Source organism: Erythranthe guttata, chromosome 11, assembly GCF_056151865.1.
Source record: "Erythranthe guttata isolate IM_541 chromosome 11, IM_541, whole genome shotgun sequence".
NCBI classification, from domain to species: domain Eukaryota; kingdom Viridiplantae; phylum Streptophyta; class Magnoliopsida; order Lamiales; family Phrymaceae; genus Erythranthe; species Erythranthe guttata.
The window spans coordinates 3,391,226-3,415,905 of NC_142543.1; the positions used below are offsets into that span (position 1 = coordinate 3,391,226).

The 24,680-nt window shown below is 32.5% G+C and overlaps 2 protein-coding genes and 1 long non-coding RNA gene across 3 annotated transcripts; 2 read left to right on the top strand and 1 right to left on the bottom strand.

The window, feature by feature from the left end:
- Positions 1–3,331: 3,331 nt before the first annotated feature.
- Positions 3,332–4,834, top strand: LOC148766794 (uncharacterized). The gene is made up of 2 exons (XR_016034396.1): positions 3,332–3,749; positions 4,359–4,834. It is a non-coding gene; the product is annotated as an uncharacterized LOC148766794 (long non-coding RNA).
- Positions 4,835–15,827: 10,993 nt separating this feature from the next.
- LOC105965530 (uncharacterized) lies at positions 15,828–18,480 on the top strand. The gene is made up of 2 exons (XM_012990088.2): positions 15,828–16,436; positions 17,006–18,480. Exons 1-2 carry the CDS (start codon positions 16,329–16,331, stop codon positions 18,101–18,103), a joined length of 1,206 nt encoding a protein of 401 aa, XP_012845542.1. The 5' UTR covers positions 15,828–16,328; the 3' UTR covers positions 18,104–18,480.
- Positions 18,481–20,283: 1,803 nt separating this feature from the next.
- LOC105965564 (uncharacterized) lies at positions 20,284–22,892 on the bottom strand. The gene is made up of 3 exons (XM_012990127.2): positions 22,752–22,892; positions 21,990–22,380; positions 20,284–21,062 (listed from the first exon to the last, which is right to left on the bottom strand). The coding sequence occupies exons 2-3, from the start codon at positions 22,359–22,361 to the stop codon at positions 20,364–20,366; spliced, it is 1,071 nt and encodes a 356-aa protein (XP_012845581.2). The 5' UTR covers positions 22,362–22,380; positions 22,752–22,892; the 3' UTR covers positions 20,284–20,363.
- Between the last annotated feature and the right edge of the window lie 1,788 nt (positions 22,893–24,680).

Here is a 24,680-nt window from a genome sequence, read left to right on the forward strand (position 1 = left end):
CCACCCTATCTGAAATTTCTGTTCTGCCACTGCTCATATATATATATGTTTAGTTCTTTGATTTTATTAGGTAAATACCAATTAGAACAATAGTAGCTTGTTATATATTTTCATAATAATTGTTTTATCAACTTTCCCAATATATTGATTTATTCTTGAAATTAATTAAATTAAATTCCTTAATGTTTGTCAAAGATTCGCGTGCAAATGGGCAGGGTGAGTGTGACATGACAAAATTTGCCTTCTACTTTCTTTTACCTTTTGTTATATTGACTGTGACAAATTAAAAAAAAAAATGATTTTAAGTCATTCATAAAAAGGTGTGTGTTCATACCCTAAAAAACTCTATTGCTATTTTAATAATTATTTATTTTTAATATTTTTCATGTATTAATTTTCTAACTATATTTTTCAATAATTATCAAAATTGACACTGAACCATAATGAATCCATCCGGCTTCAATCTCCTATTTTCGCCAATATATCTCAAATTTTAAGAGATAAAGATAGAAATTAGATTTGTTAAATCTTAACTTATTTGTTTGGATTATAATTCTTACTACCTAAAAAATTAATATTACATAAAATATGAATAGTACTTTCTTAAATTTTATTATGTTATTGTATTATATTTTTATTGTTATGTATTAAATTAATTATTTTCTTTCACTTTTAAAATACGATCATGTGCATCGCACGGGAAAAGAAATGCTAATTATTATTAAAAATAAGATACGCAATTATGAATGAAAGTTTGGTTCCTACCTAATCTTATCGTTTGACTTGAAAATTGTTACTAGTAATATTCACATCCATTATTGTAATCATTGACAAAATATAATAATTACTGTTAATATGTGACCATGATTCTAACTTTACCTAATTTGTTTTTTGAACTATTTCATTTGGAGCTATTAACCATTTTGAGAAAAATGTGAACTCGTACAATTTAGGGTGTGCTACTGGCCTATAAGTTCACGAACAAAGCTCGATGCCAAATTTCAGAAGTTCGATAGCAATTTTCGACCAACTGCTGTCAGATTTTACGAATTTAACAAGTTCGTGGCATATCTTTAATAGTTTATTGTCAAATTTTCAGTCATTTTAGATGTTGAATGACAATTTTTCAGTCAATTTCAGAAGTTAATTGTCGACTTTTAGCCAATTTTAGAAGATTATTGCATTTTCGACCTGTTTTCATAATTTCAGTGATATGTAAGGTTAAAATACTCAAATTTCAAAATTCCACTGCCAATTTTGAGTAATTCAGTGCCAATATTAATAAGTTTACTGTCATATTTTCGTTTGTTTCTTGTCATATTTTTCTAATTTAAAAAATAATTATTATTAAATTATAAAAATACAAAAAAAAAATTACAATAAATTGCAAAAATACTTTAAGCCCGAGTCCATTAGATTTTAAATTTTTAAGAACAATTCAATATGTACCGAATTGTAACTTGAATTTTCCTATCAAAAAAAAAAAAAGAATTGTAACTTGAATTTCCTACTAAGAGTTAATACATTTTTAAACAAAACCTGAAATAGAAAAACACGTTTGAGGTAAACACAACATCCAACAATAGAAAAATCGATCGTTCGTCAATAGCTGCAGAGTTCTTTCCAATTTGCCGATTCACTTAATAAGGCTGATCGCGCGTTTCAGTTATTAACGGTGAAATGAAGTAAGTTTTAGCGATTAAAATTTGAGCGGATGAAACTGTATTGTAACTTCGATGTTAGATTATTCAAAATTGTGTCGTAGAACTTACTAATAGAGATTGAACCCAGGTGCGGTCAAAATACGAGGAAGGGACCAGAACGAATTTTCGGTACAAGTCCAAACTCCATGTCCCTGAAATTAATATCAAATATTTTGTTCTTATGGGTAAGTTAAATTGTGATCATGTTACAAACTTACAGAAAATCATAAATTCAGACTAACCAAATTTTAAATAAAAAAAATGTGGTACCAGAATAAATTAAATTACGTGCAATATTTTTATTTTAAATTTTGTGGGGCTAAATGAATCTATTTTTGGACCCACGAAAACTTCACCTTATCTTATGGAGATTTCAGATTGGTTATGAATGATAGGACTAACTATCCCTATATATGAGTCATATTTTTTTTTCTGGATATTTTTAATCTTAATTAATATTTTTTAGGTCGAATTTATTATCTATTTAAAGATATAAATATAATAATTTTCAGGTCGAATCTAGTTTTTTTTTTTTAATATATAACATGACTTATTTACCTCGCCTTAAGGTGGTCTATGCAGAAGCTTATTCAAAAGTAGAAGTTAGTGATTGTGAGTTAAGTGGATATTAAGCGCTTAGTTTTAAAAGTTGAAGTTGTTTGCAAATATTATGAAAATGAACTTAAATAAGAAAAGGCATGTTCATGGGTGCTTTTGAAAAAAAAAATAGCTTGAAACAACTTATTTTAACGGAAGCATAAACAAAATTTGATTTTACAAACACCTGAAAATTGATTATGAGCAAAAAAAAAAAAAAACAAAAAGCTCAGAAGTTGTTTCTAAAAGCTTCTGCAAACACCAACCTAAGTATAAACGAATCGAAATTAATTCGGCTGTCCAATTATTATATATAACCTTCAAATTCTCTTACAAATTATTGTATCGTAAAATTCTCCGTGAGTGTTTGTAAATAAACGATAGATATAAATTCGGGATATATATAGCCACAATGAATGTAGAAATTGAGGAGACAAAATAATAGAATTGCCAGCCATATTTTGGGTCCATCTTTAATAATTTCTAGCTAGAGTGCTGTAAAATTGTTACCCAAAATTCATGCAAAAATACATAAATAGCTTCATCAATTGCTTGGTTGTTTTAGGACAAAAAAAAAATTAATAATAAAAGTAAATAAATAAATAAATAAAATTGTGGACATAAGCCATGTGTACACGCATGGGATTGTCTAAACTATTGCAACCTTTGTTGCAAGTGAAAGAGTTAAATGGCCTGTTGTTAAGGGAACATTTCACTGCCAAAAATACAAAAAAAAAAAAAAAAAAAAAATTGAAGATTTTTTAGTTAAATAAAAAAAAAATCATATGATTTTTATTTTTATTTTAATTTATGCCACACGTGCAAACTTGCTATTCGGGTAGAAAAAATCGTGTGGGATTGAACCACCCACCCACCGAACCACACCCTATGACTTGAGAGTTGACCTATTTTTTAGGTTAGGTATCCATCGAATCCAATTGGACTCAATTCCAAATATTATTGGTTACGATAATTTAATTCCCTATAAATTTGGTACATTTATTTGCAAATGTATTACATTAGACAGAAAATACAAAATGTTTTAAAAATCATACTCGATAAGTTATTGGGCGAGGGTTCAACCGGTGTTTTCATTTTCATTTTACAATTATTTGTATTTAGTTTTCATAGCAAATGAAGCATATTTTTTTTTTTTCACATACATTAACTTATTACTCATTTTCAATTAAAAGGTAAACCATTGTTTACACCACACAACATATCAACAAACATAGGAATTGTAATCTAAAATACTGTCTTCCAATTTCAAAGTTTTTTATTCTGAATTAGTGTTTTTCTTTTCTTCAAATGGGCAGTAAAAAAGACTTCGTTTAGCCGTTTTGTTTTTTTATTTAAAAATACGCCAAAAACTCAGGTTCCAATATTGCAGTTCAACCGGTCAAATCGGACCGAGCAAGACAACTGTTCGCTGTTCAACTAGCTGGTCAGGTCTGGATTTCCAAATATTGAAAAATATTTTATAATCGTGATGTATATTTTTAAGCTTGATAAACAAGTTGTGGATGTTTTTGAACGGATGTTTTTTACTATAATTAATTATTATATTGGTCTTTTGATTATTTTGAACTAAAGACTTTTAGTAACATAATTGTGTTACTTTTATAATATATCCAAGCACGTTTTACAAAAGGCTAATTTGATTGTTTAAGCACAGATTATAGCACAATTATTGTGCAAGCCCATTTAATTAACAACTTGGGCCTGTTTGGGCTTATACCAATTTAAGCCTGTTTGGGTTAATTGAAATTCTTTTGGGGATTCATGGAAAGAGCATCCCACACATTATTTTTTAAGGTTGTTGATAGGAAATAACACAAAATAAATAAAATTTATGGACTTTAATAAAAATAAACGTAGTTCAATATATTGTCGATTTCCACAAATTAGAGACTATGCAATGCAATTGGATTAGGATGTAATTTTGTAAGAAAAAATACTATTTTATTTATATTTTTAAATCTTCAAGACTCTTTTATTTTTATTCACATTTCGTTTTAAATGTCAAAATCTGAAGTTTTTCCATTTTTTCTTCTCTAGATTTGGCAATCCACCACATCTATTCGACAACCCATGACTAGATCTGGCCACCTACAACTAACTGCGTTAATGTTCGCTCAAATTCGGCCATACATAACCAACTCCGCGGTGGTTTAAGCTGTTTTGGCAACAAATAAACCCTCGAACTCGACTCGTCTGAAAGTTCGAATTCGAATTTTTTAGAGTCGGCTCATCGAGCTCACAAGTCGATTCAGTTCGTTTTTTATTTATAAATCTAATGGTCAGTTTAAGTTCTATTTTACCAAAAGTAGGGAACTTTTTTTGTTAATTTTTTATGTATTTCCTAAACAACAACAAAGTGTGAACCATTAATTAGGATGTAGGAGCACATCTTCAACGGCAATGAAGTTGCGTTGACTAAAAAGTAAAAAGCCAAGAGAATGGATGCAATAATTATGGAGAAATAAATTAAAGCCACCTTAAATACTCCATTATTTAATTATATGTCCCTACTACTTTTATTAGCACATATGTTAACGTTCATAATTTTTTAAGTATTATTTAAATTTTTTTTTTGAGTAAATTCAAGTCCATTACAAGGGGAAATAGGGAAGGAGGATTATTCGAACCATAGACCTTTATCCTATTGATAAAAGTTAGGTACCAACTCTCCTGATGAAAATCCAACTCTTTTAAAGTGAATTTCACAGTTGAAGAACCACTTAATATATTATTTATTTTTTCCTTTATTTTTTGAAGGAACTCTTTACTTCATTGGGATAATAAATTACATCATCTTTAAATGTTTTAATATACCTTTAGGCCTCGTTTGGTTGGCAAGATAAGATTAGTCAAGATAAGATCAAATAATTTAATGAGACCCAATTATTTTATTGGAGCTTGAAAGGTGCAACAAAAAAAACTCATTAAAAGGCAAGATAAGCCAAGATAAGGCAAGATAAGCCATGATTATATAATTTTGGCGGGTCGACCCGGCAAGTTATTGAGGATACCAAACATCAAATTAAGTCCAACTATTTAGTTAATCATGGTTTATCTTGGCAACCAAACGGGGCCTTAATCATTTATGGGATTAATTATTTGCAAATTAGTTCCAAATAAATCAACAACAGTGGAATAAGTTACTTCTCGATGATTTTTAATTGATCATTAGAAATTTGCTCAAGTTTTTAATTTTCTTTTTAAGGGTATATAGAAAGTTGTTTATATACTCTAATATAAACTTAACAATAATAATTTGTGAATTAGTTAAGGGCAGCACTCTAATATCTAATCAAAGAAATTAATATGAACATAGTGGATCAGGTTGGCATTGATTCATCCAATGCAACAAGAAAATTAATTCATTATGCAAACTTTGCAGCAATTTATATATATATATATATATATATATATATATATATATATATATATATATATATATATATATATATATATATATCAAGGTTGTAAAAATCGGTAATCGGGTCCGAGTCGGTCAGGCACCGACTCACGATTAATCGGTGCGGCGGTGATTAATCGGTGATAAATCGGAAATAAATCGGTTTTTAAAATTTAATATAATATATTTTTAAATATTATTTATAAATACTCCAAACATATGTAAAAAGATATTTAAACATAGTTATATCTCCATCATGTATATATCCTAATAACATAATAAAAGTTTAATAATCATAAGATCATAATACATAAATATCCTTATAAAATATAAATAAAAAAACAAATTTTTTGAATTTACATTTATTCTTGAACATTCGTGGCATACATCATTAGTTCTTTAACAATAACAATCAACATAAACAAAATAAGGCATAAACTCATATTTTCTTTTATTAAAATCCAACTTTTATATTGAATTATAAAATAAAAAAAATAAAAAAAAATAAAAATAAAAATATAAAAACCGATTTTTAACCGATTTTTGACCGATTTTTTGCCACCGAGTTTGACCCGCCTTAAAGGTTTGACCGCCTCGAACCGCCTCGGACCGACTCAGACCGCCTTGGACCGACTCAGACCGCCTAAAACCGCCTCATAGGCAAAAAACCGATTTTTCAAACCTTTACACTAAAATCGTAAAGGTTTTGGACCGCCTCGGCCGAGGCGGCCGATTAATCGGCCGCCTCGGCCGATTTTTAGAACACTGATATATATATATAGTCTACTATTGAGAAAAAAATAAATACTTCCAAATTTTGGAAATTAGATATAAGCTAATAATCGTGATGTATTTGTCATATTCAATATAAAAAAACTCCTTAGTTGATTGTAAAGAAATCAACTTTGTCAACACAATTGATTGATTGATGATGTTTAAGTGCATCCATGAACAAATATGGATAACCATATGAGTTGATTTGATTTGATCAAGGGTGGAATTGGAATTTTTCGATTGGAGATCAGCCGAAGATTTAGTGGATGAACTAAAAGTTTACGAAATTTTTGGACAACCGTCTTAATTTTTTTAGTGGTATCTACGAAATAAGTAGATTTTATAAATTTTAAATAATGCAATATAGATTAATATATGACATGTAGAATAATAATAATAATTTGCATCTACATCCCTCAAACTATGTTTATTTGGCAACTACATCCTAAAAAGTTGTAGATAGGTTAAAGGAGAGGAGAAGGTGGTCGCTTATAGTTGTAGATGATGGGATGTTTGTGTAATTATACTTAACTTGAAGGACATGGTGGCGCAATTTACATATATAATATAAATTTTGGGCAATAGGTTAAAAGAGAAGTGAAGTAAGAAAAATGAAGTTGACCCAAATTATGAAACTACAAAGAAATGAAGAGGAAATGAGAAGGATTTTTCCAGTTGCATACTAATTTTGTATATGTGGTCCACTCATCAATCTCTTTCTTCTTTTTATTTATTTTGCCTCCTTATTTTCAAATAAATTGTATATAAGAAAAATAAATAAATAAAGGATAAATAATAATAATAATAATAATAATAATAATAATAATAATAATAATAATAATAATAATAATAATAATAATAATAATAATAATAATAATAATAATAATAATAATAATAATAATAATAATAATAATAATAATAAATCTTGCACTGAAATATTTGAAGTAAGAGGCGCTGGGATTCAAATTATGACCTTTTATTTGTTGTGCTTTGATACAATATCGAGTCTCGAACCAATAGCGCGTGTATTCGTTTGTATCCAAATATTACGATTTTTCGCTCGATTCATATACTACAGCCCTTCGATTCCATTCCATCTCACGATAGTTTTCATGTGCTTTTATCGCTAATAATGCTTAAAACAACATAAGCATTTATAATTGATAGCTCAAACTTACTGCACATCACAATTTCTTTCAAGGATTACAATATACTCTCGTGCAATAACACGTAAATTATATGAGAGATGTAAACTGCAGTAAAAAAAATTATGTTTCACACGTTTTATATATAAGGGTAAATTACAAACACCTCCCTGAGGTATGGTCAAATTATGAAAAAACTCCCTCTTGTTTGGATAATTACATATATCCCCTCAACTATGAATCTTCTTACACCTCCACCCTTTATGATGTCAAATTCAACATAATCATCTAGATTCCGTGGAATGCTCTCTATTTTGTACTCGTTTTGTGCAAAAATACAGTTTCTGATGCACCACAATCTGATATATACAAGCCAAAAAACACATCTTATGATCATCTTGCTTCAAAATGTGGAGCTCGAATGCGATAAAACGGGTAGAGGATTTAGAATATTCCATATAATCTAAAGATTCCACTAAATTTGAAACCGCAAGAATGGACGTGTAAAAAAATTTATAGTTGAGAGGTGATTGTAATTACCCAAACATGGGGGGATTTTGTAATTTGACCATATCTCAGGGGTTTTGTAATTTACCCTATATATAATAGGGGAAATATGCAATCCCCCCCTAAAATGGAAAATATTATGTAAAAAACCCACTTGACTTTTTAAACTTTTTCCCACACCCATATCCCAATCTTAATTAGTGAGACCCCCTTATTAAGATAGGATAAGACATAATTACCCTTAACAACAGTTTTTTCCCCTTATTCTTTGCCGTTCTCTCTCACGTGAAACTCTCTCTGTTCTCTCGTAATCTCTATTTCCTCTCTTTTTTTTTTTTTTCCGTATTCTTCTTTGCAGATCTGCCGCTGCCGCTTGCATTTGAGATTTACACCAGCGTCGCCGCCCTCCTCCCTCCTTTTCACATCACCGCCATTATCCACTCACCCAACCACCGAGATCACAGCCGCCGTCTAGGGTTGTGCCGTCAAGACTTGCTACGGTGTCAAACCTCCCAAAAAACTCATGTTGTCGCCTCCTACACATCACACCACCTTCCTTTCGTTATTTTCGATTTTTTTCTTTTTTTTTCTCTCCAGATCTGAAGCAGCAACATCAACGTGACTACAGTCTGGTTCGAATGTGACTATTCGATTTTTTTTTTCTACAGTCTGGTTCGAATGCCGTCAAGACTTGCTACGGTGTCAAACCTCCCAAAAAACTCATGTTGTCGCCTCCTACACATCACATCACCTTCCTTGCGTTATTTTCGATTTTTTTCTTTTTTTTTCTCTCCAGATCTGAAGCAGCAACATCAACGTGACTACAGTCTGGTTCGAATGTGACTATTCATTTTTTTTTTGGCTACAGTCTGGTTCGAATGCCGTCAAGACTTGCTATGGTGTCAAACCTCCCAAAAAACTCATGTTGTCGCCTCATACATATCACACCACCTTCCTTTCGTTATTTTTAATTTTTTTCTTTTTTTTTTCTCTCCAGATCTGAAGCAGCAACATCAACGTGACTACAGTTTGGTTCGAATGTGACTATTCGATTTTTTTTGCTACTTTCTGTTTTCGTGTTCTTGGAAGTTTCTCAGCAACTCATGATTACTTTTGGCATTTAAGGTTTTTTCATTGTGACTGTGTGCATGTGTTTAAATATTGGAGAGAGAGAGGGAGCCTATCATCATAATTGAGTTAGTGGAGTCGATATATATGTATATAATGATTTTTTATCAATTTTTTTATTTATGTATTTTTCAATTTCTCCTTCTTTTTTCTTTTTTTCCAAATCTGAAAATACAGTTCAAATATGTACAGTAGCAGCAACATGACTATAGTCATATTTATGTATTTTTCGAATATGACTACTGTTGAATATCATTGTAGTCATATTCGAATATGTTCTATATTCTCGTTTCAAGTTGACTTGTAATAACAAGATTCAAATTGTGATTTTTTGTGATCTTTTTGTGTGGATGTTGATTGATTGTTTCCCTAAACAATAGGGAATTTTAGTTGTTTTATATAATTTGATAAACATCACTTTACCTCACTATATAATTGGAATTTTGAAGTTACAAATTTTAAAAAATGCAATATAAAGAAAGAATATGACTACAGTTGATATAGTCACATATAGTCATATTAGACTATAGTCTTATTCAACTATAGTCATATTCGGCGTAGTACACTTGTCGGGGAAAAAAAATCAATTTTTCGTTAAAAAAAATTAAGAAAATATGCCTATAATCTTATTCAACTATAGTCATATTCGGCGTAGTAAACTTGTCGGGAAAAAAAATCAGTTTTTCGTTTAAAAGAATTTAAGAAAATATTAAAAAAATATGAACAAAAAAATAATTAAAAAAAAAAAACTTCTTTTGCACGTGGGTTTTGATTTTGTATGTGAAGAAGCAATTTTTCTTTTTTTTTTTAATTTGTTGGGTGATTTTATGGAGTATATTAAGGTGATTTTTTATTTTTTTAATTAGTTGGCTAATTTCAAGGGATTTGAATATTGAGTTGGAAAAAAATTACTATTATTTTTGCATTATTTAAGGAAAGGGACGTGTATTACTGGGATGAATTATTTTTTGGTAGGAGATTTTCTAATTTCAGAAGGGTAGTATTGGAATTAATATTTATAGGGGTTTATCACAAAGAAAGATTTAAGGGTTGGACATATCACCATTTATTACTCATCCAAGGGGTTTATTGCTAAAGACCCCTATATAATAAGTAGATAAGGATTAATGTTTTAATAGGCAATAAACAAGTGACAAATAATTGACCATTTCAGAATAAGGGGTTATCGGAAGTTGGACCACTATGAATGAGAAACAGTCAAATTGCACTTATAATTGTAGACTCAGTCACAAAAAATCAAATAAATCCACTATAAAAATCTAAACGGGATCGAAAAAAAGAAAAAGAAAAAATCAATTATTAGGAGCTCGTAGTTTTGTAGTAACTTATAAGATGAGACAACAATTAATTAAATAATTGATTGACCTCATATTTGGTCATTCAGTAACTTTTTAGACCATCTTGCAATTATTTAACAATTGACCTTTAATTTTGGTTTATTGAGACGTAACGTGATAAATCTTCCAAACTTTAATTGTCCAATTGAAATATCATAAGATTGTAATCACACGTTCTCGTCGACATGAGACCGAAATAAATTATTATTTAAGAGAAGTTATTAATTTATCGAAATTCTGCTGTATCGTATATAAACAAAGTTTGAAAGATATATATTTCACTACGGCTACTAAAAATTTTCTTTTATTATTGACTAGAGGAAGCAATTTCAAGTTATAGATATAGCCTACAAGCTTCAGAGCTGAATCTTCCAATCAGTGGCGAGGTCAGAAAGTATGGTGAGGGGGGCTTAAAAAGACGGGGGTTCGGGGGCAGCCCCCGAAAAAAATTTTGCTACGAAAGAAATTTGAGATGAAAATTCGATATGAATTTTTTTTCCTTCACTTTCAGAATATAATACCAAAACGAATCGCGAAAGCTAAATTGCTATGAAAATTTAAGAAACATGAATATCAAGTCGATTATCAAATTAACACAGAGAAGTTGTCAAATGGTAAAAAGATCGTCAGTGAGTGGCAATTTAATTGCTATTAGTGTGACTGTGGGAGTGAACAAAGTTTTTTTTTTTTTTTTTTCTTTCAAGAAACGTAATGAAGTTGAAAAATAGAAGATGAGAGCAAGTCATATATGGGAGATTTGAGTAAGTGGACTAACAATAAGTGGGCTTAAATAATATAATTAAATAGGCTAAAAAATTAAATAGTATATATATAGGAAAAAATTGGGAAGTGAGGGGGGGCTTGAGTCCACCCTAGCCCTTGGGTGGACTCGCCCCTGCTTCCAATAATAATAATAATAATAAATTGAAAATTCAACTCGAAATCCAAAAACCAGCAAACACAAGAACCCAAAAACTCGAGAATCAGAAAAATCAAAACTCGAAACCCGAAAATCCGAAATTCAAAATCCATAAACCAGAAAATCCGAGAACCCAAAAAACCGAAAATCCAAAAACTCAAAAACTCGAAACTCGAAAACCCAAAATCCGAAAATTTGAATCCAAAACCCAAAACCTATAATAAGACAATAATGTCGAGGTTGATAGTAAATACGACATGAAACATCATAGTTGACACCAAGTAAAGTGACAATGTGTATGTTTGATAGTAACAAATAATAAGACACTTGACATTGAACTAATTTATGTAATACGTAATGCATTGAATGTAGTACGTACTATTATTAAGAAATAAGAACATAAGTAATAGGCCCAGTTGACCGACTTTGAACCAAAAAAAAAAAGAAAAAAGAAGGGGGCTATTTGACAAAACCCCCTCATTCAATTTTAACTTCTTAATAAATCCATTTTTTTAAATTGATTTTTGTTATAAATCCAATTGACTCAAATCATCCAAAATGTCCCTATTTACTATTAGTCAAAGTTACCATATTATATTATTATGGAAAATCATTAAAAAAAATTAAATATTCAAATCCCTTATTTCTCTCAACTATCTCACCCACCCGCAATATTCTCTCCATATCTCACGCAGCAATCTTAATGTTTTTCCATTTTTATTTTTATTTTTATTTTTATTTTTTTTAATAGTTTATTTTATTTCAAATTTTTTTTTTCAAAATTTAAAACAAAACTTTGTTATTTTTTTATTTTTTTATTTTTTATTTTCTATTTTATTTCAGTTTTTTTAAATCGTTCATATTTTATATAAAAAAAATCCATTACATAATAATTGAAAACCACTAAATTTATCGAAAACCACTATGAAAATAAAGTAAAAATTACTATAAAATAAGCATAATCCACATTAATATTAATGTAATCCCGCTATTAAATTAGTGTAACTCGCTGTTAAATTAGTGTAATTCACTACATGTTCATCGAAACCACTATTAAATTAGTTAAATCCACTGTTAAATTAGTGTAATTCACTACATGTTCATCGAAAACCACTATTAAACTAGTGAAATCCACTTAATTTTTTTCCCACTCGGGTTACAAAAATTAAAATGCACTATATACTCAGTAGAAACTACTACGAATTTATCGAAAACCATTGTAAAATTACTATAAAATCACTGTAAAACACAACCCACAACAAACTTATTGAAATCCACACTAGTAACACAACTAAAAAATAACAAACGGAAAAAAACGTAAATTCACTATACATAAATCCACTATTCGAAAATCCCTATTTGAAACGTAAACCACTATTATGTCCAGAAAAAAAATGCAAGAAATGCTCGCACAAAAAATGTAGGAAAAAACGTAATTTCACTATACATAAATCCACTTAATTTGGAATTGCTCTGTATTTATTGACGCAGGGGGCATGAAATGCAGAACCTGAATAAGTCAACAAACTCGAAAACGACATTGCTGAGTTTTCTGTCTCTATTCATATCCATGTATGTAGTTGGGCTGCAGTTTTGGAATTTGAAATCATTATTTAAAAAGAAGAAGCTTATTTATTTTTTAGTTTTTTTAATTTTCACTAATGATGAACAATGACACACGACCTTTACAACCCCGAAATCAAGCAGCCCGTTATCTGCGTCACCACCTACCACGATTCCTCCTCCGACCGTCAGAAGTATTTCTGATGCAAGGCCTCCGTCGTCATAGGGTGTTAAACGGCGGCGTCCGCCTGCAACTAAATCCAACCACCGCCTCGCCTCTCGCCATAGATGACGCCAAGTCCACCGCGATGCAAATCAAACGCCTCGTATCTGAAACCCCAATCATCATCTTCAGCCGATTGTATTGTCGTAATGGAGGAAGAATCATCGAAAAGAAGAGAGAGGCGGAAGAGAGATTTGTGCGTTAACTGGGAACGTGATATCTACGGAAAATCAAAAGCGAGATTTGTGGATTTATTGGTAACGTGATTTAGAATAGAGTAAGGGTATAATAGTGATATTTAATTATTTTTTATTAATAAAAAGTGTTTTGGATTTATCTTAAAAATGCAAAATAAATTTGGGCCCATTGTAAGTGCACATATGTGACGAGGGGGTTTCGACAAATAATCCCAAAAAGAAGTGGTTATTTCTTACAACATTGAATTTCCACTGACGTGCAGTTGCATATACGTCTCTCACCAAGCAATTAAGGAGCAACTAGCAAATATAAGCTGACATTTATTCTACTGATGTATACATATTTATAAATACTATGTCAATTTACGTCAGGTAAGGTCCAATTACGACGAAATCCCTGTCGTTTTGGTGATTATAACTACCCGTTTCAATTATGTACATCCATTCTTGCGGTATTAAATTTATCTACTGAACGAGAATTTTTTCAGAAGAAAATACATATGTAAGAGGGTTGGTTGTAATTACCCAAATATGCAATATTTTTTTCTTTTCGTAATTTAATCGTAACTGATTTGCCCTAAATACAAATTAGTTGAGCAAGAAAAATAACTGATAATAGCAAAGTGACAAAGTCGTTGGGCTACAAGTAGTGTTTTTTGCTTTTCTTTCCTTTATTTATTTTTGATTTCAATTGAAAAGTGATTAGTGATTAGTATGACAAACAAAATTTGAGCATGGAATATACATAATTATATTCGAATATGAGATGAAAATACTATTTTGGCCTCCAAGAAAATGTCAATGATTATTTAGATCATGTGCCGCCGTTTGATATTTTTGTTTGGCATCTTATAATAACAAGCTATTATTCAAACATTAACGAATCGTTAGATTATGAAATTAGTAATTACCCAAAAATTGTAAACTCTAATCAATGAGTTCAATTGTCCTAACAAAATGAATGTTGGAACTATATTCAGAGATGTTGACTGACAAATAAATAATTGACATCATCTTGAGAACTTATAAAGATGATGAAGTTGAAAATGGTACTATAAAACCCGTTTCCCAAATGGAAGCTCTTACAGCAGCAACGCTATTAAACATTTTATTGTTTAAATTATGACCAAAGTACACTGATTGTTCTTACCATATTAAGAAAAATTGAGGAATGAGATTAAATGTGCTGTTCTTAACTTCAACAAGAAACAAAAGAAAATCAAATTATATATTATAAGTCTTTATAATTTATGATGAATCATAAATGTAACGTACCATGATTTGAAGAATTGTTTTTAGACATTATTAATTTATATATTAGATTGGTCAATGTATAAAAGTTGAGTAGCATAAAAGTTGAACACAAATAAATTGCAATCAAAACTTCATCCAAATCACAATAATTTAGAATCATCAATATGTGATAAGTCGTTAAAAATTACAATTTGGCCCCTCCTAAACCCTCTCATTGGAGAAGTCGACCGAAGCAAATTAAAAACTCATTTAGGAAATTAGAAAAATTCCACTTGCCACGAGTGACTAAGATCGGACATTTCAAATATTATTACTCCTTTTCTTTTTTAATTATTTAGGTTAATTCCACTTTACACCCTGATAGTTTTTTAGCACTTTGCACCCTCAAACTTTTTTTTTTGTAGTATTTTGCACCCTCAAAACACAATATATCACGCATAATGCTCACCGAATGAATTTTTAAAGCTAATGAAGGTATTGGTGTTTTTTAGGATGTCAAATATCAAACCATTTATTTTTAATTCATTAATCTTTTAGAAACTACGTGCAAAAATACAAATACATCTCATCGACATATTAAATTATGTTTTTTTCACAAAAAATGTTTTACAAAAACAAAAAAACAAAAATATACTTCAGCTATTTAGGTATCAAGTTATTTGAAAATTACAGTTTTTTTCTAAAGATTTCTATCAAATATTTTCTCTAATTACAATTAAAAAAAATCCATCAATCGAATAATTTGGTGACATTTGGAAGAATAAAAAAATGTAGCGTTTTTTTAGTAATTCATTGTCATTTTTATTTTTTTTCACATTTTGCACACTCAGAAATTATTTTGGGGATGGAAGAAAATAATAGTTTAATTTATTGTATGTTAATGGTGCTAAGTGCTATTAAATTTTTTTCAAGGATGCAAAGTGTGATTAAGACTAAACATACAGTCAAATATTTTAATTAATATAATTATTTCATACCCCTCCCAAAAAGGGAAAATTATGAATTCGCAATAGCACGCGCATAAGTTTATCTGAGCCAAGTCAATCGACGCGTTACAGGGACCAAGCCCCAAATTATATCCCATTACACACAATGACGAAAACACCCCTAGTCTAATGACCAACAACCCCATCCGGAGAAGGGCTTTTTAGTCAAATCAGGTCAGATATTCCACCCTCTATAAACCGGCCAGTAGACGTGGGGTAGAAGACGAGAAACGGCTCCCTTGTAATCTTTACAACTGCACGCAGAGCCCTTTTTCTGATTTTTCCCTATTTATTTATTTAATTTTTATTTATTTTTGGTAATTTTCAGGGAATTATTTTTTTTGTGTTTATTAGGGGATGGAAAACCAAAATTAGGGCTATTTGCATTTACATCTCTTCTATTTCGCCCTAGTTGCTTGAGATTTGAAATCTTCCATTTGCGTTTTTTTTTTCTAATTCGATTTGATTTGATTGTGGTGGGTTTCTGATTATTACTCGATCTCGAGATTAAGAGAGAGAGATTTCTAGTGAGAGAAAGTAGTGTGGGTGAGATATGTGTAGTGTATCTAGATTCTGTGATAAGGTGTGTACGATGGCGGAAGGGGGATCTCATTATTGCTCGAAGAAAACTGATGATATATGCGGCTCCGCTTATGATGAGGTAAAACCAAATATTCGATTTCTTCTTTCCGTTGTTTTCAGAGTGAATTTTTTGATTTTTGATTTTTGATTTTTGATTTTTGCTTTTGTTTAATTGTTTGATGGGGATTTGTGTACTGGATTGATTTTTCCAGTTTTTTTGGGGAAAAAGGAAAAAAAAATATCAATTCGTTTAAAATTCGTGAATATTCAAAGTTTAAAGTTTGAATTTTTAGGTTTCTGGAATAGCCCTTTTCAAAAAACAAATCTCGAAAAATTGCAAAAATGTTGTTAGTTTCTAGATCCTATATATATATATATATATATATATATATTTTAATTCCCTGTATTTTTTTCTTCCCCTTTTCTGTTCATTTATGCTTCTTCTGCAATTGATGGTGGACTTAATCAAGCCTGTGTTTTTAATCTTAAATCAATTTATAGAATACAGACTGGGCTATATTATCGAACCCCGTAATTTTCTACGAAATAGTTCTTATGCTTGGATGAAATATTGCATTCAATTTAACATCCTTTACATACAAATGTATATCTATTGTAATTGATGTTGTGCGATACTTAAATCTGCAGGACTCGTCACGAACTTTAAGCATGTCGAGATTAAAATGCATTCTACGCGGACTAGACATAAAAGCCTACCTATTCCTCTTCATGCTAGTACCGACATGTATCTTCTTTATATACGTGCACGGCCAAAAAATCACCTACTTTTTACGCCCACTGTGGGAATCTCCACCAAAACCCTTCAACGAAATCCCCCACTACTATCACGAAAACGTAACCATGGAGAATCTGTGCAGACTCCACGGCTGGAATGTACGAGAATACCCTCGACGAGTCTTCGATGCAGTCTTGTTCAGTAACGAGGTGGACCTCCTTCAAGTCCGCTGGAAGGAGTTGTACCCTTACGTATCGGAGTTTGTACTGCTCGAGTCAAATTCAACCTTCTCCGGTTTACCCAAGCCGTTAGTCTTCTCCACAGTTCGAGACAAATTCAAATTTCTTGAGCCACGGTTGACTTACGGTCAAGTTCCGGGCCGGTTCAAGAGGGGCGAAAACCCCTTTGTCGAGGAGGCTTACCAAAGGCTAGCGTTGGATTATCTACTCAAACAAGCCGGTATTCAAGATGATGATTTATTGATAATGTCGGATGTGGACGAAATTCCTAGTCGGCACACGATTAATCTGTTGAGGTGGTGCGATGAGATACCTAGGATTTTGCACCTCCGTCTGAAAAACTATCTCTATTCGTTCGAGTTCTTTTCGGACAATAGCAGCTGGCGGGCTTCGGTACACGTGTACCAATCTGGGAAAACGAGGTACGCTCACTATAGGCAGTCGGACGTGATTTTGTCCGATGCGGGGTGGCATTGTAGCTTTTGCTTTCGCAAGATTAGCGAGTTCATATTCAAGATGAAGGCTTATAGCCATGTTGACCGTGTGAGGTTTTCCCATTTCTTGAACCCTAAGAGGGTACAAAGGGTAATTTGCAAAGGTGCTGATTTGTTCGATATGCTGCCCGAGGAATACACTTTTAAGGAAATAATCGGAAAAATGGGGAATATTCCGCATTCTTATTCCGCCGTTCATCTTCCCGCTTATCTTTTGGAAAATGCTGACGATTTGAAATTCTTGTTGCCCGGGAATTGCGTAAGAGAGACTGAATGAGCTGTAAACGAACGGAGTTGATATATATTTATATAACTTCTATATATATATATATGCTTTTGTATAGGTTGAAGTCTTTCTCGGCTCCCAGCTAAGGGTATTTTGGTCCGACAGGTTGATGAAAAAAGACGTGTGATGATTTTTAAAAACACTGCTACATGTTGGGCTTAATTTATATCATTCTTTTTTCATCAGTGTTTTCTGAGGAAAATTTGGACTCCAATTAGTGAGGTTTTTGTATATAGAGTTGATTTTTGTATCCCCTGTACTATGTGTGGAGTAAGAGTCGTTTAACGAGTCGAGATTTGCGGGGTTTTCTTCACACTAGGAAATTTTTGATGTGGGACTAATTTATTTTATATGATTTCTGTTAATCATCTTCTTTTCTTAGTATTTGTCATAATTCTAATCCTTGGATATGTGCTAGGTGCTTATGATTTATCGTTACAGGTTCATCGACACGAAAAAAGCACACACATCCGTGTGGGTGAATAATCGGGTTTTTGCATCAGTGTATTTCATCGGATGTAATGTATATATTACCATTTTTTGCCATTATTATATATATACACTAGAGAAGTCTCACACACAGTTTTTTCTAGCTGTTTTGTTTAACTTATTATTCAGAGCAGATACTATTTCCTGGCAAAATTATTCTATTTGAAATGTTTGATGTGCCAAAAGTCAAATGAAGTGAGAATCTGATACCCCTTTTATTGTATATTAGATAGATTTAGATATTTGTGATGGTTATTATTTTTTTTATAAGGTTAGGTTGGCAAGTTCGAATATTATGATCTATTATTCTATGCCATATTCACTGTATTATGTTATACAACACTCATCGTATGTGACAAGCCCGACCTAGCAATTGTTGGCAAGGGGATTCGAACTTGAGTCGATTGACACAAACTCACTTGCTCCAATCGTTGGACAGGACAATTTACACGCATTTGCATGTTTATGCGTGCATGTGAAATTATCCGATGTTAGGCCAATTTGATGAGAATCAATGTTTTAAACTCATTTGCTGTCAACTATTTGGTCTTAGAGGATCACCAAAGAATAACGCGGTAATGGATAACCAAACTTTGTGTAACTTGTAAGAGCTGTATACCTTTTTACATTTTTTTCTTTCTCATTAAATATTCTTGATGAATTATTTAAACTTATTGTTTTGTTTTTTATTTTGAAATATTCTTTCGAGGTTTATTTCTTTTCCCTGCATTCCCTTTTAATCGTCGTGTTTTTAGGTTTGCATAAAGATTCAGGATTTTATTAATTGTGTCTTGATCTTAGGAAAATATATGTTTCTAGACTAAAATGACCTTACATTATAAACTGGAATTAAGTAATTAATGGAGTGTTGGAAATCTAAAGTAACAGATAATATGGAACAAAAAAATTCTAAAAAATGACCGATATTGTGGAATTAGAGTTATCAAGAAAATCTTTTAATTTAAATATATAATTTTTGTAATTAATACTGAAATAAATGAAGGGTGGTAGGTATGCATATAAAATGTCTTTAGGCATATTGTGTAGGTATTGAACTAAATATCATTGCCACATTACATTAACATGCGACTAACTAACATATTAAGTGACCTATAAATTACCAACACATATTTTTTTTTTATTTTTTTTTTAAAGAATAGTAGTTTGGACTAGAGAATTAATTAATTGGGTAATAAATAGGTTTAGGGATTGAATTCCATTACTGTTACTAGCCGTTGAGTTACAGTAGAGTATTAGGTTCAACTACTAATCTTAGGGTGCAATGATTTTGCATTCTTTAACATGGACAATTAATTTCAAAATTAAAAATGATAGGTGGAAAAGCAAATATCTAGCTGGAATTTTCCTACCAAGACAGAAGAGAATGCCACGTGGGTTGTTAGGAAAACTATCAATCAGCTGGAATTATTTCGGACCAACCGACTTTGATGTAAACTGAAAACCACCGACCGACTCATTCATATATGGGTCGGCTAAAATTACCGCCCCGACTATATGGGCCGATTAATTACCAATTACATGGTCAAGAAAATTGGGCCCGCAGTGGATCGGATGACCGACAAAACCGACCCATACCCAGCCCTAGAATCATGCATCGTGAAATAATTATGAGTACTTACATTTGGAGATTAAATAATCACAATAAAGTGCAATTATCATCAAAAAAGAAAAACGAAAATAAAATCATTATCATAAATATATATAAATATAACATTTACAAAAATTCCCCTACAAATGAAAATCACACAAGTCCAGTAAGCAACATAGAAACCCACTCTCTTCTTTCCTCTTTTGAAAGACTGTAAAAGAGGTCGAGTTTCGCAGAATCACTCACTATCAAAGTTGCAGCTCGAAGCCGAGCTTGTAAGCTAAGATTGGGCAATTTCGTCAATTCACCATTTAACCTCGTTCGTTTCTCACAGACTATTTTCTCCGCAGTTTTCTCCCTTCCGATTATTTCAGACAGCAAAGAAACATGCTCTTGATATTTATCGAGAAAACTCCCAAATATCTTCGCCAGTTCACACTCACTATTACAGCTCTTCTTGTTCGAATCTCCAACGTTTGGAGTACGAGGTTGTTTTTCATCATCTGATCTATTCGTCTCTTCAGCTGAATCCTCGGAATGATTTGTTGTTACATTTACATCCCTCTGCGATTTTCGCTTCTTGTAATGTTCGATATTGGGTGTTAGGTCCAACTCTGTGGCAAATGATCTATTCCGATACGACTCGGAATATTCTCTTTCTTCATCTTCTTCAAAAGTGTCGTTCACTACCATGAAGTTTGTGGCAGCAATAGTTACCTCGTCATCAAGAATTTTATCACTGTCCGTTTCATTATAAACGCCTTTTCTAGTGCCTCTATTTCCGAATAAAATATGCAGATCGTTGTAATAAGGGAACTGCTTATTCCTTAATCCTTTTGCATCGGTATGAATCTGTACAAAAAATAACAATTAAGACCTTGTTCAGTTACCACATCCGTAAACCTGCTACGAAAATGAAAGCATAAAATTAAATGCTATTATTTCGTACCCATGAGACTAATTTTGTAGGGGTGACTAAATGAGGAAGACTGTTTATCCTTCAAATTACATCTAATTTTTTTGTAAGTTTGAGGTTTTATAGACAAATTACGTATTAGGAGTGTCAATCGGACGGACCGGATCAAAATTAGCACTTCCACAAAAAAAAACATATTTTTTGGAAGTGAAAAGCTATTTCGGTTTCCGGTCTGACAAAATGGAAAATTTGGAAAGCGGAATTCCGGAAATTGGAATGGAAAAACTTGTTCCACAATCGAAAAAATTCGGATTTAAATCGACGGGATTCGGAATTTCCAAACTTTTACTCACCGATAATATAAAATACATTATGATATTGACATTATAAGTGTAATCTTCATAAAGAAAAAAAATCGATTCCAATAGGAATAAGTACTTTAGGAAAAACAAAACAAGTAAAGAAACTTCAAAAGCAGCTACACTTCTACGTTCGAGACGAAATTACATTAGAGTAAAAAAAATCAATTTTTTTGGAAATTTAAAGCCGATCAGAAATCAGATTTAAATATGTCTTCCAACTCCGTTAAAAAAATCGGAAAATCAGAAATTCGAATTTCATAATTCGGAATGAAAAAAATTGTTCCATAAAATCGGAAATATTTGGATCGTAATTAACAGAACTCTGTTCCAATTTCCACCCCCATTACGTATTATACCAGAATTTAACGGATTCAATACAAAATCTAATCCAATGAACCGAACATCTTACTAACCATATAATTAGTTAGTCAATTCAAAATCAATCCAATTTCATCTATTCCAAATTAAAAACGAAACAGGTAACCGTAGCAAGAAATATACCTGGACCCACTCGTCCCACACATCATCATCCTCGCATATCAATACGTTATCTTTATCATTCCATTGAATCCCGTGCGCACCTTGCATTTCGGTTATCGCATCATATTGCCTCTTCAAAAGTTTAAGTCTCGATTCGATATGCGGGCTAGCCTTGATATTGCAATTTGGAAGCCTCGATTTTAGTTTCGTCTCCAATGCGGAAGTGTATCCGCTCTTGAAGATTCCGTTTTTTCTTTTCCAGCCTGCGTTGCATAACTCGGAAAGCGATGCGATCAAAACCGCGTCTTCCTTTGGAGTCCATTTCTTTTTCATCGATTTGGGGGATTTCTCTTCGCCTTTTCTCTTCAGCTGCCGATTCGACACATCTCCCATTCTCGAGCCTCGATGTACACTAATACCACACATTTTCACAGGTAATCAACATACTACAAATTACAGGGATATGTTTATAAGCATTAAAATACACCCTTTATTTCACCTTAAAAATTGCAAACCCTAACCAACAAATTAAGGTGATTTTCAATTTTTTTTTTTCTTTCTGAAATCAAAATAACCATGAGAATCCATCGATTATTATAATTCATGGAAAAATAGTAATTAAAGAAAACCCATGATCGAAGATAAACATTAGGGCTATGAAAATGAAACAAATTAGAAGAGTAAAGCCGAAGTATTTAATGGTAATTAACAAAAAATATATGCGACGAATAAATTTGAGTTGTGAATCGGAAGAAAATGAGATCGGAGAAGTGTTGAACTCACCTTAGATTCTACAGAGAGGAGGCGCCGCCGCGGTTGGGAGGAGAGAAGCTAGGGTATGACGGGAATCGGAATTGGGGGTGGAATGGGAATGTGTGTGTTGTACGGAATTCTGATTCCATGGAATTGAAAGTTACACAAGATAGTTAGTTAATCACCGCATAAAACAATTTGTTTAGTAGGGGCAAATTAGAGAATTCTCATAAATCATTTTTTATTTTTCTCAAATTTATTAATATTTACGTTTATCTACAATGCATCCCCGCGTTTTTATTTGAACTAAGTCATCCATTTCACGAATGATTAATTAAATATAGTGATCCGGCTGGATTCGTGGTGGGCTGGTTTAGAAAGTTGAGTAGGCCTGAACTTGGACCGGAGCCTACGATAAACCTACAAGAAAGAAAAGAACCGGACTTAGGCCGGAGTTAACACTCCGACGGCCAAGTTAGTAACTTCCTGAAGAAGATATTATGCTTCTGTATGTAATTGATGTATATGATTTCGTTGTGGTTTTCCTGTATTTACTGCCCCTATTTATACTAAAGAAAGGGACGGACGTCAAATATTCTTCAATTTAATTTACCTGTCCCATCGCGGTAATTATGCATCCGGACCCCAAATTACCTTCAATTCAGTTTAATCTGTCATTTCATTGGCGGCTGCAGGTGCAAAAAGTAGGGGGGCGAAACGACATTCCCCTGCTCTTGTCAGTGGATTGGACGTGCATTAAATACCCCATGTGCAGCAATGATCATCTCCGGCAGGTCTGGCGAGAAGCTTGGCGGAAGGGTGAGTTAGCGAGAGGCTTCTCGCTCTCGCGGGCTACCCGCGACCCGCTGGTCTCTCTCGCCTATCGAGTACCAATTTAATGGGTCTTCTTCTCTTAGTGGGCTTAATGGTGCCTTTTGACCTTACTTGGGCCTTTGGTCTTTACTGGGTCTATCAAGCGGTAATGGGCTGGAGCACCTTGACGAGCCTTTGCTCCTTATTGGGCCATCTGGCTGGCCATGGCCGGATCAACTAGTCCCCCACTCGGGGTTAGGCTCGCAATTGAAGGCGAGCAACCGCGAGTCTATCTCTCGCGAGAGACAGTCTACGCTCCATCTATCCGCTCGCCTCATCCGCATGCTCACTGCCCTTGTTTCGAACAGTGTGTTCCGCTTCATATTTCTCCGGAATAAATGTACATAACAAATTGGGGTTAATTGACCGGCTAAACTCTTCGTTTTATTATTATTAAAAGCTTTTCTCTTTTTTTTTTTTTTTTTTTTTTTTAATCATCGTTGGGAGTTGTAGCGCCGCCTGCGCTGTCAACTCGCTATTAATGCGGTGCAGACGGTCTGGAATTGCGAGCAAGAATCCTTCTTCGCGTAGTCCAACTCCTGATTTCAACTTCTGCTCGCAACTTTCGTTCCGTACTCTCTAGCGGAATTTGCTCGATGTAAATTCTGCCCGCAACTTTCGTATTGTAAATAATTCTTACTTTCGTTTCTCGCTCTCTAGCTCGATTCAAATTTCGCTCGCAACTTTCGTATTGCAAATAATTCTATCTTTCGTTTGGTACTCTCTAGCGGATTTTGCTCGATGCAAATTATGCCCGCAACTTCGTATTGGATAATTCTAACTTTCATTTCTCGCTTTCTAGCGGAATTTGCTCGATGCAAATCCTGCTCGCAACTTTCGTACGTCAAATAATTTCAACTTTCGTTTCTCGCTTTCTAGCGGAATTTGTTCGATGCAAATCCTGCTTGCAACTTTCGTACGTCAAATAATTTCAACTTTCGTTTCTCGCTTTCTAGCGGAATTTGCTTGATGCAAATCCTGCTCGCAACTTTCGTACTTCAAATAATTCTAACTTTCGTTTCGTGCTCTCTAGCGGAATTTGCTCGCAGCAAATTCTGCCCGCAACTTTCATATTGGAAATAGTCC

What these genes read in the sequence shown, in the direction of transcription:
- LOC105965530 (XM_012990088.2), top strand. Translation starts at nt 16,329, where the DNA reads ATGTGTAGTGTATCTAGATTCTGTGATAAGGTGTGTACGATGGCGGAA. An exon ending in GCGGCTCCGCTTATGATGAG is followed by an intron (nt 16,437 to 17,005) that starts GTAAAACCAAAT and finishes TTAAATCTGCAG; the next exon opens with GACTCGTCACGAACTTTAAG.
- LOC105965564 (XM_012990127.2), bottom strand. Translation starts at nt 22,361, where the DNA reads ATGGGAGATGTGTCGAATCGGCAGCTGAAGAGAAAAGGCGAAGAGAAA. An exon ending in TGTGGGACGAGTGGGTCCAG is followed by an intron (nt 21,063 to 21,989) that starts GTATATTTCTTG and finishes TTTTTTGTACAG; the next exon opens with ATTCATACCGATGCAAAAGG.